Below are 16,988 nucleotides of genomic sequence, written 5' to 3' on the forward strand. Positions count from 1 at the left end.
TTAGCGGATTAAAATGCGACACATTTCAAATTGAATACATTTAACAACAATAAAATTGTTTACCTCAAAAATTAAAAGCTGTGGAAGAGAATGATATTAACAAAAATTGTTCATAATAAATCATAAAAATATAATCCATAAAAAATTTTATTCCAACTCTTTCATATTTTTAGTTATAAGCCACAGACTCCACAAATCTAAAAATTGACGTTTTTGGATATTAATTTTTGTTATAATGAGAAAACTATAAATGCCAGAAGAATAAATTGAGGATAAAAATGGTTAATAATGAATTAATATAACATAATCCGTAAGTGTTTATAATACAACTATGATTATTATCAAGTTAGCGCATTAAAATGCGACACATTTCAAATTGAACACATTTAACAACAATTTTTTAGCTCAAAAATTAAAAGCTGTCGAAGAGAATAATATTAACCAAAATTGTTCATAATGAATCATAAAAACATAATCCATAAAGAATTTTATTCCAACTCTATCATATTTTTAGTTATAAGCCATAGACTCCACAAATCTAAAAATTGAGGTTTTTGGATATTAATTTTTGTTATAATGAGAAAACTATAAATGCCAGAAAAATAAATTGGGGATAAAAATTGTTAATAATGAATCAATATAACATTATCCATAAGTGTTTATAATATAACTATGATTATTACCAAGTTAGCGGATTAAAATGCGACAAATATCAAATTGAACACATTTCACAACAATGTTATTTAACTCAAAAATTTAAAGCTGTTTGAGAGAATGATATTAACAAAAATTGTTCATAACAAATCATAAAAACATAATCCATAAAAAATTTTATTCCAACTCTTTCACATTTTTAGTTATAAGCCATAGATTCTACAAATCAAAAATTGACGTTTTTGGATATTAATTTTTGTTATAATGAGAAAACTATAAATGCCAGAAAAATAAATTGGGGATAAAAATTGTTAATAATGAATCAATATAACATAATCCGTAAGTGTTTATAATACAACTATGATTATTACCAAGTTAGCGGATTAAAATGCGACACATATCAAATTGAACACATTTTTAATGTTTTTTAACTCAAAAATTAAAAGCTGTGGAAGAGAATGATATTAATAAAAATTGTTCATAATAAATCATGAAAACATAATCCATAAAGAATTTTATTCTAACTCTTTCACATTTTTAGCTATAAGCCATAGACTCTACAAATCTAAAAATTGACGTTCTTGGATATTAATTTTTGTTATAATGAGAAAACTATAAATGCCAGAAAAATAAATTGGGGATAAAAATTGTTAAAAATGAATCAATATAACATTATCCATAAGTGTTTATAACAAAACTATGATTATTACCAAGTTAGCGGATTAAAATGCGACACATTTCAAATTGAACACATTTAACAACAATTCTTTAGCTCAAAAATTAAAAGCTGTGCAAGAGAATGATATTAACAAAAATTGTTCATAACAAATCATAAAAACATAATCCATAAAAAATTTTATTCCAACTCTTTCACATATTTAGTTATAAGCCATAGACTCCACAAATCTAAAAATTGTCGTTTTTGGATATTAATTTCTGGTATAATGAGAAAACTATAAATGCCAGAAAAATAAATTGGGGATAAAAATTGTTAATAATGAATCAATATAACATAATCCGTAACTGTTTATAATACAACTATGATTATTACCAAGTTAGCGGATTAAAATGCGACAAATATCAAATTGAACACATTTCACAACAATGTTATTTAACTCAAACATTTAAAGCTGTGCGAGAGAATGATATTAACAAAAATTGTTCATAACAAATCATAAAAACATAATCCATAAAAAAATTTATTCCAACTCTTTCACATTTTTAGTTATAAGCCATAGACTCCACAAATCTAAAAATTGTCGTTTTTGGATATTAATTTCTGGTATAATGAGAAAACTATAAATGCCAGAAAAATAAATTGGGGATAAAAATTGTTAATAATGAATCAATATAACATAATCCGTAAGTGTTTATAATACAACTATGATTATTACCAAGTTAGCGGATTAAAATGCGACAAATATCAAATTGAACACATTTCACAACAATGTTATTTAACTCAAAAATTTAAAGCTGTGCGAGAGAATGATATTAACAAAAATTGTTCATAACAAATCATAAAAACATAATCCATACAAAATTTTATTCCAACTCTTTCACATTTTTAATTATAAGCCATTGACTCCACAAATCTAAAAATTGTCGTTTTTGGATATTAATTTTTGTTATAATGAGAAAACTATAAATGCCAGAAAAATAAATTGTTAATAATGAATCAATATAACATTATCCGTAAGTGTTTATAATACAACTATGATTATTACCAAGTTTGAGGATTAAAATGCGACACATATCAAATTGAACACATTTTTAATGTTTTTTAACTCAAAAATTAAAAGCTGTGGAAGAGAATGATGTTAACAAAAATTGTTCATAATAAATCATAAAAACATAATCCATAAAGAATTTTATTCTAACTCTTTCACATTTCTAGTTATAAGCCATAAAATTTGAAATTAGACAAAGAACTAGAATCATTCGAGTTTTGCCATCTTAAGAGACGTACGGTTAAAGAAAAATGTTTCTAGTTCTAGGTATAATGTTAGTTCTACATCGTGACATTGTTAGTGTAATACTAGAACTAACACTAGACCTAGAACTAGAAAGTTTCTAGAAGTTTCTGAATTTTTCTAGTTCTAGCTCCAGTGTTAGTTCTAGTTTTAATTGTTATCCAACGCTAGACCAAGAACTAGAATCATTCGGGTTTAGCCGTCTTGAGAGACGTATGGCTAAACCCAAATGTTTCTAGTTTCAGGCCTAATGTTCGTTCTTGTGACAGTGCAAGTGTAAAACTAGAACTAATACTATAGCTAGAACTAGAATCATTTGGGTTTAGCCGTCTTTAGAGACGTGCGGCTAAACCCAAAAGATTCTGGTTCTAGGTATAGTGTTAGTTCTACATAGTAATAGTGCTAGTGTAAAACTAGAACTAACATTAGACCTAGAACTAGAATCATTCGGGTTTAGCCGTCTTTAGAGACGTGCGGCTAAACCCAAATTATTCTAGTTCTGTATTCCAGTTCTGTATGATTTCAGTATTGAGAGACGTGCCTCTACAAATCCATCCACAAAGAATTTTATTCCAACTCTCACATTTTTAGTTATAAGCCATAAAATCCACAAATCTAAAGATTAGCGTTTTTGAATAAGAATGTTTATTATTAAATTAGCTGAAAAACTAAAAATGTTGCTTGAAAATTGTTTGGTATAAATTAAAATAACATTATTTATAATGGCTTATAATCCAATTGTGGTTATTACTAACCTAGCAAATTTAAAATTCGAAATATTTGAAACATTTAACAACAATGTTGTTCTTATCTCAAAAATATAAACCGTAGGTGAGAATGATATTAATAAAAATTGTTTGTTATAAATCACAAAGCCATAATCCACAAAGAATTTTATTCCAACTCTTTCGTACGTTTAGTTAAGAGAAAATGTTATGGATGAAAATCGTTTATAATTAACGCAGTTAGTTAAAATTTCGTAGTATAACGGTTGGAATCTTATTAAAAAATATTTTTCAGGATTTGTTTGTTAGATTTTTATCTACCTTTTTTTCGATTATTGATAAAAGAACGTGGAAATTATTGAAAACGCACTGTCAGCGATGCTACTAACACATGTAACCGTTCGACGTTTGAGGAAATATGACGATTCGATAAATTCGCGAAAAGAAGCCGATATTAAAATAGGAGAAAATCGTACCGAGCTTCTATAAATCACACCAGAACGAAAGTATCGGGCGTCGTCGTTGCCCTTACACCCACGAATGGAATTTATGAATCCACTCTTTTCTTGGAGCTTTTCCAGAGATGCCTTTGTCCGTAAGAGCTTGACATCTATCAGAAGAATAAAAAAAAAAACAAAATAAAACATTCCGGCTATTCGCAATGTTGCCCATCGTTTTCTATATTATTTTCGAATCCAATAAAATATATATTTTTGAATAATTATTTTAAATGAAAAAGCAACATTATATTTTAATGACAAACCTGATGACAACTAAATATCGCTTAAACAACCCTATATATTTTTTGGTTTTTGCTTTTAATTACCCCTCTTAATTGGATATGAACGCGATGATGCGCAACCGTTTGTAATTAAACAAAACGCGCGTTTTGCATTTTTCCTGTATGCGTACGGTTCAGGTTTTGTGTTCGTTTGTCCTAATACGGCCAGTTTCGGCGAGTTAATCATTGATGAATCCGTCCCGGCGACAATATCCCAAAATCGAACGCCACTCGCCATTTCATTTCCGCGTTTTCCTTTTAATTTTCCCATTTAAAATGATCACAAACGTCCAAAACGTAAATTTTAACCTCATAGCGCGTCCGCGGTTAGTGGTTATATTATTGTATTACAACAAATATTTGTTCCAACACATGTTCCATACGAGATTTATTTTCGACTAATTTTACAGTGCTCAATTTATTAGTGTTTTATAACATGACATTCAATTAATTGCGATACAATTAATTTGTAATTAAGAAATAAACTTTGAAAAATATAAAAACTGAAATCAAATAAACCATTTTCTGACTAATTACTCAAATGAAGAAGTAGATGTTGGTTTGAATCGCGGGGTTAAAATGGAACAACGCGCTTTGGCTACGTCTGGAAGATCCTAGGAAACAGTCTAATTACTTTACAGGATAAAGAAGAGTCGGTTCCACGGAGGGCGGAGGGAACTCTATTAACCGAATTTATTGCCCCGCGAGAAAAGCACGGCTTTCGAAGAGAAAACGACCTTAAGACAAAGAAAGAACCGAGAACGAATCAAAGCCGAAACTAAAGCCGACACTAAACCTGCCGTTTTTGTAACCGCTTTGTTGTTTTTAATATCAATGCGAGATGCGATCGATTTCCATTTTATAAATTCAATACATTTTTTTTATTTATTAATTTGGGCACGTCCGTACGTTCATGTTCGCGAAAAGCGAATATCGGTAACTGGTATATTTTAAAATAGGGGCAAAATCCGATTTCCAGGTCGAAGTACAAGCACTGTCGCAACCAATAAACAATTTAGGTACTTATTTATTATTTATAAACGTCGCTGTAGAGACGAAATCAACCCAACCCGAAAATAGTTTATATCAATTTAAATCTGAAAATGTATGTATTTTAACCTTATAGAGAATTATTGTAATACAAAGAAAATTGATCAAATGAAACTAGTTTTATATCAAATTAAATCTGGAACATTTATCTTTCCTATGATGTATAAAACATGCTGGGTTGTATTAAAAAATGTTTAGAAAAAAAATTGGGAAATTATCTTGTCTTAATAAAAACGTCAATTTCGGGCAAGTGCGTCTTCAGACTAAACTAGAACTAACACTGTACTTAGAACTAGAATTATTTGGGTTTAGCCGTCTTTAGAGACGTGCGGATAAACCCAAATGATTCTAGTTCTATGTATAGTGTTAGTTCTACATAGTAGCAGAGTTAGTGTAAAACTAGAACTAACACTAAAGGTAGAATTAGAAAGTTTCCGGTTTAGCCGTGCATCTATGCAGCGCTAGACCAAGAACTAGAATCATTCGGGTTTAGCTGTCTTTAGAGACGTGCGGCTAAACCCAAATGATTCTAGTTCTATGTATAGTGTTAGTTCTACATAGTAGCAGAGTTAGTGTAAAACTAGAACTAACACTAAAGGTAGAATTAGAAAGTTTCCGGTTTAGCCGTGCGTCTATGCAGCGCTAGACCAAGAACTAGAATCATTCGGGTTTAGCCGTTTTAAAAGACGTGCGGCTAAACCCAAATGATTCTAGTTCTATGTATAGTGTTAGTTCTACATAGTAGCAGAGTTAGTGTAAAACTAGAACTAACACTAAAGGTAGAATTAGAAAGTTTCCGGTTTAGCCGTGCGTCTATGCAGCGCTAGACCAAGAACTAGAATCATTCGGGTTTAGCCGTCTTAAAAGACGTGCGGCTAAACCCAAATGATTCTAGTTCTATGTATAGTGTTAGTTCTACATAGTAGCAGAGTTAGTGTAAAACTAGAACTAACACTAAAGGTAGAATTAGAAAGTTTCCGGTTTAGCCGTGCGTCTATGCAGCGCTAGACCAAGAACTAGAATCATTCGGGTTTAGCCGTCATAAGAGACGTGCGGCTAAACCCAAATGATTCTAGTTCTATGTATAGTGTTAGTTCTACATAGTAACAGTGTTGGTGTAAAACTAGAATTACCATTAGCCCTAGAACTAGAATCATTCGGGTTTAGCCGTCATAAGAGACGTGCGGCTAAACCCAAATGATTCTAGTTCTATGTATAGTGTTAGTTCTACATAGTAACAGTGTTGGTGTAAAACTAGAATTACCATTAGCCCTAGAACTAGAATCATTCGGGTTTAGCCGTCATAAGAGACGTGCGGCTAAACCCAAATGATTCTAGTTCTATGTATAGTGTTAGTTCTACATAGTAACAGTGTTAGTGTAAAACTAGAATTAACACTAGACCTAGAACTAGAATCATTCAGGTTTAGCCGTGCGTCTATGCAGCACTAGACCAAGAACTAGAATCATTTGGGTTTAGCCGTTTTAAAGGGCGCACAGCTAAACTCGAATGTTTCTAGTTCTAGATCTAATGTTAGTTCTAATGACAGTGCAAGTGTAAAAGTAGAACTAACACTATACCTAGAACTAGAATCATTCGGGTTTAGCCGTCTTAAGAGACGTGCGGCTAAACCCAAATGATTCTAGTTCTATGTATAGTGTTAATTCTACATAGTAGCAGAGTTAGTGTAAAACTAGAACTAACACTAAAGGTAGAATTAGAAAGTTTCCGGTTTAGCGGTGCGTCTATGTAGCGCTAGACCAAGAACTAGAATCATTCGGGTTTAGCCGTCTTAAGAGACGTGCGGCTAAACCCAAATGATTCTAGTTCTATGTATAGTGTTAGTTCTACATAGTAACAGTGTTGGTGTAAAACTAGAATTACCATTAGCCCTAGAACTAGAATCATTCGGGTTTAGCCGTGCGTCTATGCAGCACTAGACCAAGAACTAGAATCATTTGGGTTTAGCCGTTTTAAGAGGCGCACAGCTAAACTCAAATAATGTTTCTAGTTCTAGGTCTAATGTTAGTTCTAATGACAGTGCAAGTGTAAAAGTAGAACTAATACTATACCTAGAACTAGAATCATTCGGGTTTAGCCGTCTTTAGAGACGTGCGGCTAAACCCAAAAGATTCTAGTTTTATGTATAGTGTTAGTTCTACATAGTAACAGTGTTAGTGTAAAATTAGAACTAACACTAGACCTAGAACTAGAATCATTCGGGTTTAGCCGTCTTTAGAGACGTGCGGCTAAACTCAAATTATTCTAGTTCTGTATTCCAGTTCTGTATGATTTCAGTGTTGAGAAATCATCGTGCCTCTACAACTAAATGTTTCTAGTTCTAGGTCTAGTATTAGTTCTTGTTGTAATTGTTATTCAGCGTGAGATTGTGGTATATTTTTATCGAACGAAAAGTAGAACTTAAACGTCTCTTAAGACGGAAACTCACAGTTATCGTAACGACGCACAGTGGTCTAAATTCGAAAATTCCCGAACAAAAATATTTTTTTATAATGCAGTTTGGGTTGAGATAATTTTTTGAAACTTGGTATGTGGCCATAGGAACATATGCTAAAGACTTTGTGAACTTTTGAATCAAATATGGCAACCGGAAGTACTAATTTACTTGAGGTCACATTCTATTTTTTTCATATAATTTAGGTCCTTAGAATTGGATAAATACAAAATTTCTCTAAAATTTCTCTGTCTAAATTGGTACGATTATTCTTCAGATGCTGTCAAATAGATTGTCATTTGTTGTATCGGAGTATCTTATACAGGGTGGTAAAAAATTGAATTATTGTTTCTCCATTTTCAATGGCGAGAAAGTAGAAAATTTTAAATGGAACGCACCATGCTTTTTTAGCCTATCAGAAAGGGAATTTAATTCTCTATAAATTATCTATGTTGCTTAACAATGTGTGTTTCTTCTTGTTCTGTTTCAGACCATTCTTCGTCATTTTCATCTTCGTTGCATCCTGCCTCATATAGCTCTTGTTCTGATTCTTGTTCTTCGTCATATTCATCTTCTTTTTTGCGATCTTTTTCTTCTTCCTGGTCTTCTACATTGTCTGTTATAAGTAATCTTTTAGTCTCCATACTCATCTTTTCATGTTTTCTAGAAATGTGCTGTTGAAAATTACTTATAAATGGATCTGAGCTGAGTAGCAGTCTTTTCAATAGATCTTCATTCCTATCCAGTCTACTACATTTCCTTGTGTGGCTCTCTCTAAATTTTCAGATTTCTTTGTTATTAGCTTCTTGCGCTTCTAGCTCTACCGTTCATCAACTAACACTAGAAACTTTCGGGTTTCGCCGTGCGTCTTTTAAGAAAAGGTTTGACGTTTCGGATGCCATGTTGCAACCTTCTTCAGAAACACTTCGAACCAGTTTAGTTAGTTAAGAGTTAATTCTAGTTTTAGTTCTAATTTTAGTTCAATTAACTCCGGCCGTGAAAACCTTCGTACTTATAAAAAAAAGTAGATATTTCAAGTGTTCCAGTTTTTTGCCGCACTGTATCTAACAACCACTTCCGGTTGTTAGATATGCCTGAAACTTTAAATCTGGTATTCTATTATTGTTATGCGGATTTACACCAAATATTCGAGATTTATCCTTTAAGAAAAAGAATATAAGCATTTTATATGAAAACAGTCAAATAACACACTCAAGCACTGATCATCTTTGATCGCTAATATCTTGGTAAGGAGCAAGTTAAAGCAAGATGTGGTTATCATGTTATATAGAGCACATCTCAAAGAATAAGAATATTCTAGCGACAAAAGTTCTTCTTGCGTCTTCTGCGAGATATACAGTGTGTCCCCGGATTGTGTCCCCGTAAGGTATAATTGATAATAAATTTTTGAATTCAAATTCCATCTTTTGCAATTAAAGTCTGGATGTCATAAAGCGAAATATAACCAATTTTTACGTCAAATGTCCTCAAAGTACCAAAGTTAACGCATGAAGATGAAAATACTTTTTCTATACTTTTTCAATGTTATATTTATTTAAATTCTCTATTCTACATGTTTCGAGGATCCAGTCCTCATCCTCAGGAAAATTCGTCAATTTTTGAATAAAAGATAATCATATCCCTCAGATTATAATTTAAAATTTCTTACGAAAAAAAATAAATAAAACAGAAATAAACTATTAAAAATTTTGAATTGGAAGTTTCTGGAATTCATCGGCGTGTATTATGGAACCAGTTTTGGATGAAATTTTTTTTCGTAAGAAATTTTAAATCTTTGACCAGAATCGACAATGTTGTGATGTAACCACTCCATTAGTGATGAACGATGCTTCCTCCGAAAATATTGTGTTTTTTAAAAAAGTTCTGCCTTATTATGTATTAGTGTTGGTGGTGGTATCATTGAATAAGCTTTTATGTTAATTTAGTTTAGATCGAAAATGTTTTGTTAATCTTATGATTTAAAAATCTGCATTTTGCTTTTATATCCTAAATTAATAAAATTCGGCATATCGCTATAATTTAACATAACAAACATTTTATCTTAATCAACTTTTGTTGTACATTGCTCAGAAAGACCACTTCACCTGCAACGGTTAACACACTTCTTGCGTTAACTTTGGTACTTTGAGGACATTTGACGTAAAACTTGATTATATTTCGTTTTATGACATCCAGACTTTAATTGCAAAAGATGGAACTTGAATTCAAAAATTTATCGTCAATTATACCTTACGGGGACACAATCCGGGGACACACTGTATATGTTAAAACATTTGGTTGTAACTTCAAGTAGGTGTTAATTAGCTTTAAAAGAAGTGCTTATTACGTATTTCTGCAAAAATATTTAATTAATAGGACTATTCTAATTAATAAAATTAGAATAGTGCCAAATGAAGACCTTTCTATACTGTTCAAGATAGCAACAACGCATTGTCATGAAAAAGTGGAACACAATATATTTTCTTCATCTAAAGTTGTAACATTTTATGATATTTAATACACAAGAATTGTAGTACTGTATAATTGCGTACAGTTGGTACTAGAAAGTACATACTTTATTCCTTTCACCTCTTAGGGCCGGTTGTACAATATACCGATAAATCTACCTGATATCTATCCGCCCGATAAACTTATCAGGAGGATAAAGATATTCGCTGTTGTACAAACTGTTTTTGTCGGTAGGATTGCTATCGGCGAAATAAGAGTCGGTTGGTAGTAGTTTTTCCCCATATCTAGTGATTTATGTCGTAGAATGGTAACGCCAACGTCTTTCTTTGAAGTTTGAATTATGATTTTGACAATATAAATTGTTTAAAAAAATTTTCACTGACACATCGTACATATAAGGTTAACGTTTAATGTTAGAGGTTAACCTATGCAGTAATTATACAAAGTTTTTATATAAAAACCTTGGTAACCATAAATATCTGCCGGATAAGTGTCTTATCGGCACCGCTGAGTACCCGATAAGTTATCCTGCCGATAATCTCACCGACAAAAATATCCGTACATTGTAATACAGTACAAACTAACTTATCTGCCAGATAACGCTGTCGGGAAGTTTATCGCTATATTGTACAACCGGCCCTTAGTCTATTAGGACCTAAAGTACATGTAACATGTAAAAAAATTTCGAAAATTTGATTTTCGTTCATATTTTACCGCTTGTGGACCACTGTGCGACGTCACCTTTTCCAAGCAAAACTTTTCCTTTGTAAAGCTAGCCAATGCCTGTACTATTTAGCTATGTTGAATTTTATGTGGGACAGTGCAAGTGCATAGTAGTTTCGTAACTATGGTTACTGCAATCATATATTTCGAGTTATATGAAATTCCCGGTATACTATAGAAAAAAACAAAGTATATTATGACTTATTAAACCCATTAATGTCTAATATGTCATTAAAAACCATCCTAATTATTCTGATTATAACCGAATTAACTCTCTCGCATCAGCGACTTCACCCACTATTTTGCTACCAACAAGTTGGACCGTCTCCTCTAGCTGACATACTCGACACAAACATCCCAAGAAACAAAGGTATCTTCCTAATAGAAACATCCTGTCTTTCGAAGCATTTCCAACAAATCACATTAGAAAGAAGACAATTATGCGCATTGGAATCAGTCGCGAAAACAAACCCCAACAAAAACATTTACATGGTTTTCGTGGCGAAAGCACGTTTACCCATTCAAGATACAAATCCTTCATCAAAAATGGTTATGGAACTTCAAAAATCTTATAAAAACATCTATTTCGTTAATTTAAATTACGTTGAGTATGTCGAAAATACGCCGGTTCAAGATGTTGCGATGACTATTGTTGAAAAATTAACGTTACATTCTTATTCGTACGCTGAAGATATACTGAAATTGTTAACTTTATGGAGGTTTGGTGGGATTACGTTAGATTTGGACGTTATCGTTTTGAAATCGTTACACAAGATGCCCAGAAACTTTCTCGGTGCTGAAAGCGATTCGAGAATTGGAAGTGCTGTTATGGGGTTTAGTTCTGAAGAGTTCGGCCACGAATACGTAACGAAAATGTTGGAAGAGTACTGGAAAACTTTTATTTTGAAATCGAGAGGTGGTTCGGATTTTACTACTAAAATAATTAAAATGATTTGTAAAGAAACGAATACCTCCGCGATTATCCAACGTGGATGCGAGGCAATCAAAATATATCCGAGCGAATTTTTTTATCCAATCCCTTGGACGAATTGGACGCAACTTTTTGATGCCCGCGAAAATGAAAACGTTTGGAAATTAATCGAGAAAAGTTTTGTGGTGAATTTTTGGGGGAGCAGAAGCTTTTCGAAAAAGTTAAGGGTTAATTCGTTTGCGCCTTACGTTGATATAGCAAGATCGTTTTGCCCGAAAGTTTTTAATTTAATGAACGATTATTTATGATTTTTTAAAATAAATTACCTATAAAAAAAATAAAATGTATTGTATCCCCTTTTAATGTAAAATAGTAGGTTTGACCACATTGAACAGAGTTTAATGGTAAAATCAAGAGTTATTTAGGGTTCTGGTTCGAAAACCGATACGTTTCCCAACTCAACCTATACATCAAACGTCCACAAAACGTGAAAACGGTTTAAATATATTTATTATCTCCCCCAACCCCATCCGTTTTCACGTCCAAATTAGCAATCCCCCCCGACCAATCATGCATGTATGTATGATCTCACCCAAGAACACAACTTCTCCAAGCAGAAGCGTGGGTATAAGTTATAATAATACGAACGCGAGGCGCCACTTTCGAGGGTAGCTTGGAAAACTGTTGAGGGGGGAGGGAGAGCTGCTGTCGAAACTTGAAGCGGTCTCCCCGCACCGAAATCCGCGACTTAGATAACAGCCAACTTCACACCGGTCTCGCGTCACTGCTAAGCTCCTGGATTATTCACAACTTTAAGCCGACGCGCTAACTCACTTTCCGCGAACGCGGCAGCCGGGAAAAGGGGGGTGTAAAGGGGGGGCTGAAATTTTGGGGAAGTAGGGATCCAACGTAATCAGTAGCTCGTTACCCACTTCCTATCGTCACAAGGGTGGGATATTTACATTTTGGGCACCCAACATCAATAAAGGAAGAATGAATTAACAGATAAACAAAATCATAAAAAAGTTCCAATTCTTTTTAATCTTTATAATGAAGGAAAATTTAAAAAAAATAGAGTCTAGTTGCCTCTCGAAACGAAGTTGAGTGCTCCCCGCCCCCACTTTCGTTCGCTGGAAATAAGGAATGGGGTTGAGGGGGAAGGGGTAAAGATGAGGAGCGCGGTGTAATATTTTCACGCTCTAGACTACCCCCATACGTTCTTAATAACAGTCCGAGGTAATCCTTGGTTGATTGATGGAGGCGCCATGATCGCCACGTTTTCCCCCCTCAAGAACTTTTCCACCCCGGCGAAAAGGGGGGATTATTACGCCTGGCTCTTCTTCGCAAAATAAATCGGCCGGCAATTTCGAACCGTTTAATTGAGGTGCTACTGTGGAAAGATATTTTTCAAAAAATCCCTTGGTTATTACAGAATTTTTTTTTGATTTTATGTAGATTATGGTTAAATTATTAACGATGCGAATATTTGAAAGATTTTGTAGAAGAAAACAATATCAAAAATTTTAAAAATACTTTTAAATAAATACCATGCTCAAGGTGATATTATCATCCAAATTTGACAAATAGCCAATGAAATAAGGGACTTAGTTAATTCAGGGACACTTTGCAATAAATTAGAGTAAAACTATGAACTGAACTGGTTAAAAGAACAGGTTAAGTTATGTTCGGTCAACAGATAGTAGATTCAACATTAACAGGAACACCAGGAATTCTAGCATCTGATGGTTTTTTTTGTAATATTATTAAATCACTTTACTTGAACATCCCAACGCTAGATGGCAACGCATTAATTCAACCTATCACCGCTAAATGGTGCTATTTTAAGGTTGCGTCTTGTGACGTTACATGGGAGTGAGGGGAGGGGCGGTCTAGTTATCAGAGCTAGTTATACCAACCTAAATCTAGGGACCCTTAATTTTTTCTACTCCTATACTCTGTTTTTAAACCAGGAGGAGTATTTAAAATTTGTCACCAGATTGACCTTGCACGTGATTGCTTGAATGCGAGGAAGGTTCACACACAGGCAATTTTGAATTTTGAATTTGAAGGTTAGGTAATTGATAATTTATTATATTTTGAAATAAATACACTCATAACTTCAATGTTAACTTGTATGTATAGTGTTGACGATAACAAACGAAAATAAATACAATAATAAGTAAATAAATAAATAATAATTATTAATTTAAATTTACCGCCAAAATATCTAGTGATATTTTCTGGTGATTTTTCCCAGTGTAAATCTGACTTTCGCGTTTACTCCTCCTGGTTTAAAAACAGAGTATAGTTCTAGTGCAAGTGTTAGTTCTAGTTTTAATTGTTATTCAGCGCTAAGTTGTATATTTTTAAGTTTCGGGTTTAGCCCTGTGTCTTCAGACGCTGAATGTTAGGTAAGGTTAGTTTTGTTTACAAACATTAATTATACCATGAAGTATTCTTTGGCAATTTGTAATGGCAATTATAGCGTGAGTTTTCTTTTGTAATGTCAATTATAGCGTGAAGGAATGTTCGGTAAGGTTAGTTTTGTTTACAAACATTAATTATACCATGAAGTATTCTTTGGCAATTAGTAATGACAATTATAGCGTGAAGTTTTCTTTTGTAATGTCAATTATAGCGTGAAGGAATGTTCGGTAAGGTTAGTTTTGTTTACAAACATTAATTATACCTTGAAGTTTTCTTTGGCAATTTGTAATGGCAATTATAGCGTGAAGTTTTCTTTTGTAATGTCAATTATAGCGTGAAGGAATGTTAGGTAAGGTTAGTTTTGTTTACAAACATTAATTATACCATGAAGTTTTCTTTGGCAATTAGTAATGGCAATTATAGCGTGAAGTTTTCTTTTGTAATGTCAATTATAGCGTGAAGGAATGTTAGGTAAGGTTAGTTTTGTTTACAAACATTAATTATACCTTGAAGACTTCTTTGGCAATTATACTCTGTTTTTAAACCAGGAGGAGTATTTTAAATTTGTCATCAGATTGACCTTGCACGTGATTGGTTGAATGCGAGGAAGGTTCACACACTGGCAATTTTGATTTTAAATTTGAAAGTTAGGTTATTGACAATTCGACAGTTTCGTGTCATTATTGTAAATTTGTGTGTTCTTAAACCCTTCTTTATTATATTTTGAAATAAATACACTCATAACTTCAATGTCAATTTGTATGTATAGTGTTGACGATAACAAACGAAAATAAATACAATAATAAGTAAATAAATAAATAATAATAATTATTAATTTAAATTTACCGCCAAAATATCTAGTGATATTTTCTGGTGATTTTTCCTAGTGTAAATCTGACTTTCGCGTTTACTCCTCCTGGTTTAAAAACAGAGTATAGTTACCTAAATCTAGGGTCCCTACCAAGATAGCTTAATAGTACAGGCATTGGGTTGTTTTGCAAAGGAAAAGTTTTGCTTGGAAAAAGATTGAGTTTGCACGGCTAAACCCGAATGTTTCTAGTTCTAGTGTTAGTTCTAGTTTTAGTTAAATAAATATATATGTTACCTATCACTGTCAATTGTTGCTTTTTCAAGTCTTAATGATAATATAAATACCCGGGAATCGAAGCATGTTATAAAAAAACTTTTTGAACAAAAGTTGTAGCAAATTTTATTCTTAATAATATTTGTCTCTTGCACTTTTGCTTTTAGATGCATAGATATCGAGAAACATACGAAAATTTGAAAATTTGATGAATTTGCTGTTTTTACAAGTTATTAATGGTAACACTGGGGAATCTAAGCATATTACTAAAAAATCTTTTTGGACAATAGTTGTAGCAAATTTTATTCTTAACAATTTTGCTCTTTTGCACTTTTGTTCTTAAATGCAGCAATATCGAGAAAAATACGAAAATTTGAAAATTTGATGAATTTGCTGTTTTTACAAGTTATTAATGGTAACACTGGGGAATAGAAGCATATTACTAAAAAATCTTTTTGGACAATAGTTGTAGCAAATTTTATTCTTAACAATTTTGCTCTTTTGCATTTTTATTCTCAGATGCATAGATATCGAGAAAAATACAAAAACATGAAAATTTGATGAATTCGTTGTTTTTTGCAAGTTGTTGATGCTAACGCTAGGAAATCTAAACATATTACTAAAAAAAGCTTGTTGAACAAAAGTTGTAGCAAATTTTATTCTTAACAATATTGCTCTCTTGCACTTTTGCTGTCAAAGGCATAGATATCGAGAAAAATACGAAAATTTGAAAATTTAATGAATTTGCTGTTTTTACAAGTTATTAATGGTAACACTGGGGAATAGAAGCATATTACTAAAAAATCTTTTTGGACAATAGTTGTAGCAAATTTTATTCTTAACAATTTTGCTCTTTTGCACTTTTGTTCTTAAATGCAGCAGTATCGAGAAAAATACGAAAATTTGAAAATTTGATGAATTTGCTGTTTTTACAAGTTATTAATGGTAACACTGGGGAATCTAAGCATATTACTAAAAAATCTCTTTGGACAATAGTTGTAGCAAATTTTATTCTTAACAATTTTGCTCTTTTGCACTTTTGTTCTTAAATGCAGCAATATCGAGAAAAATACGAAAATTTGAAAATTTGATGAATTTGCTGTTTTTACAAGTTATTAATGGTAACACTGGGGAATAGAAGCATATTACTAAAAAATCTTTTTGGACAATAGTTGTAGCAAATTTTATTCTTAACAATTTTGCTCTTTTGCATTTTTATTCTCAGATGCATAGATATCGAGAAAAATACAAAAACATGAAAATTTGATGAATTCGTTGTTTTTTGCAAGTTGTTGATGCTAACGCTAGGAAATCTAAACATATTACTAAAAAAAGCTTGTTGAACAAAAGTTGTAGCAAATTTTATTCTTAACAATATTGCTCTCTTGCACTTTTGCTGTCAAAGGCATAGATATCGAGAAAAATACGAAAATTTGAAAATTTAATGAATTTGCTGTTTTTACAAGTTATTAATGGTAACATTGGGGAATCTAAGCATATTACTAAAAAAAACATTTTGCACAAAAGTTGTAGCAAATTTTATTCTTAACAATATTGCTCTCTTGCACTTTTGCTGTCAGAGGCATAGATATCGAGAAAAATACGAAAATTTGAAAATTTAATGAATTTGCTGTTTTTATAAGTTATTAATGGTAACACTGGGGGATCTAAGCATATTACTAAAAAAACTTTTTGCACAAAAGTTGTAGCAAATTTTAT

General features: G+C 32.2%; 2 protein-coding genes across 2 annotated transcripts in view; one reads left to right on the plus strand and one right to left on the minus strand.

Moving 5' to 3' along the window:
* The window catches only part of LOC111421630 (EGFR adapter protein-like), a 192,829-nt gene that overhangs the window by 113,400 nt on the left and 62,441 nt on the right, over positions 1 to 16,988 (minus strand). The window lies entirely within an intron of this gene.
* On the plus strand, positions 11,003 to 12,090 carry LOC111421634 (lactosylceramide 4-alpha-galactosyltransferase-like). The gene has a single exon (XM_023054808.2). The coding sequence runs from the start codon at positions 11,044 to 11,046 to the stop codon at positions 12,064 to 12,066; it is 1,023 nt and encodes a 340-aa protein (XP_022910576.1). The 5' UTR covers positions 11,003 to 11,043; the 3' UTR covers positions 12,067 to 12,090.

Source organism: Onthophagus taurus, chromosome 3 (assembly GCF_036711975.1).
Source record: "Onthophagus taurus isolate NC chromosome 3, IU_Otau_3.0, whole genome shotgun sequence".
NCBI classification, from domain to species: domain Eukaryota; kingdom Metazoa; phylum Arthropoda; class Insecta; order Coleoptera; family Scarabaeidae; genus Onthophagus; species Onthophagus taurus.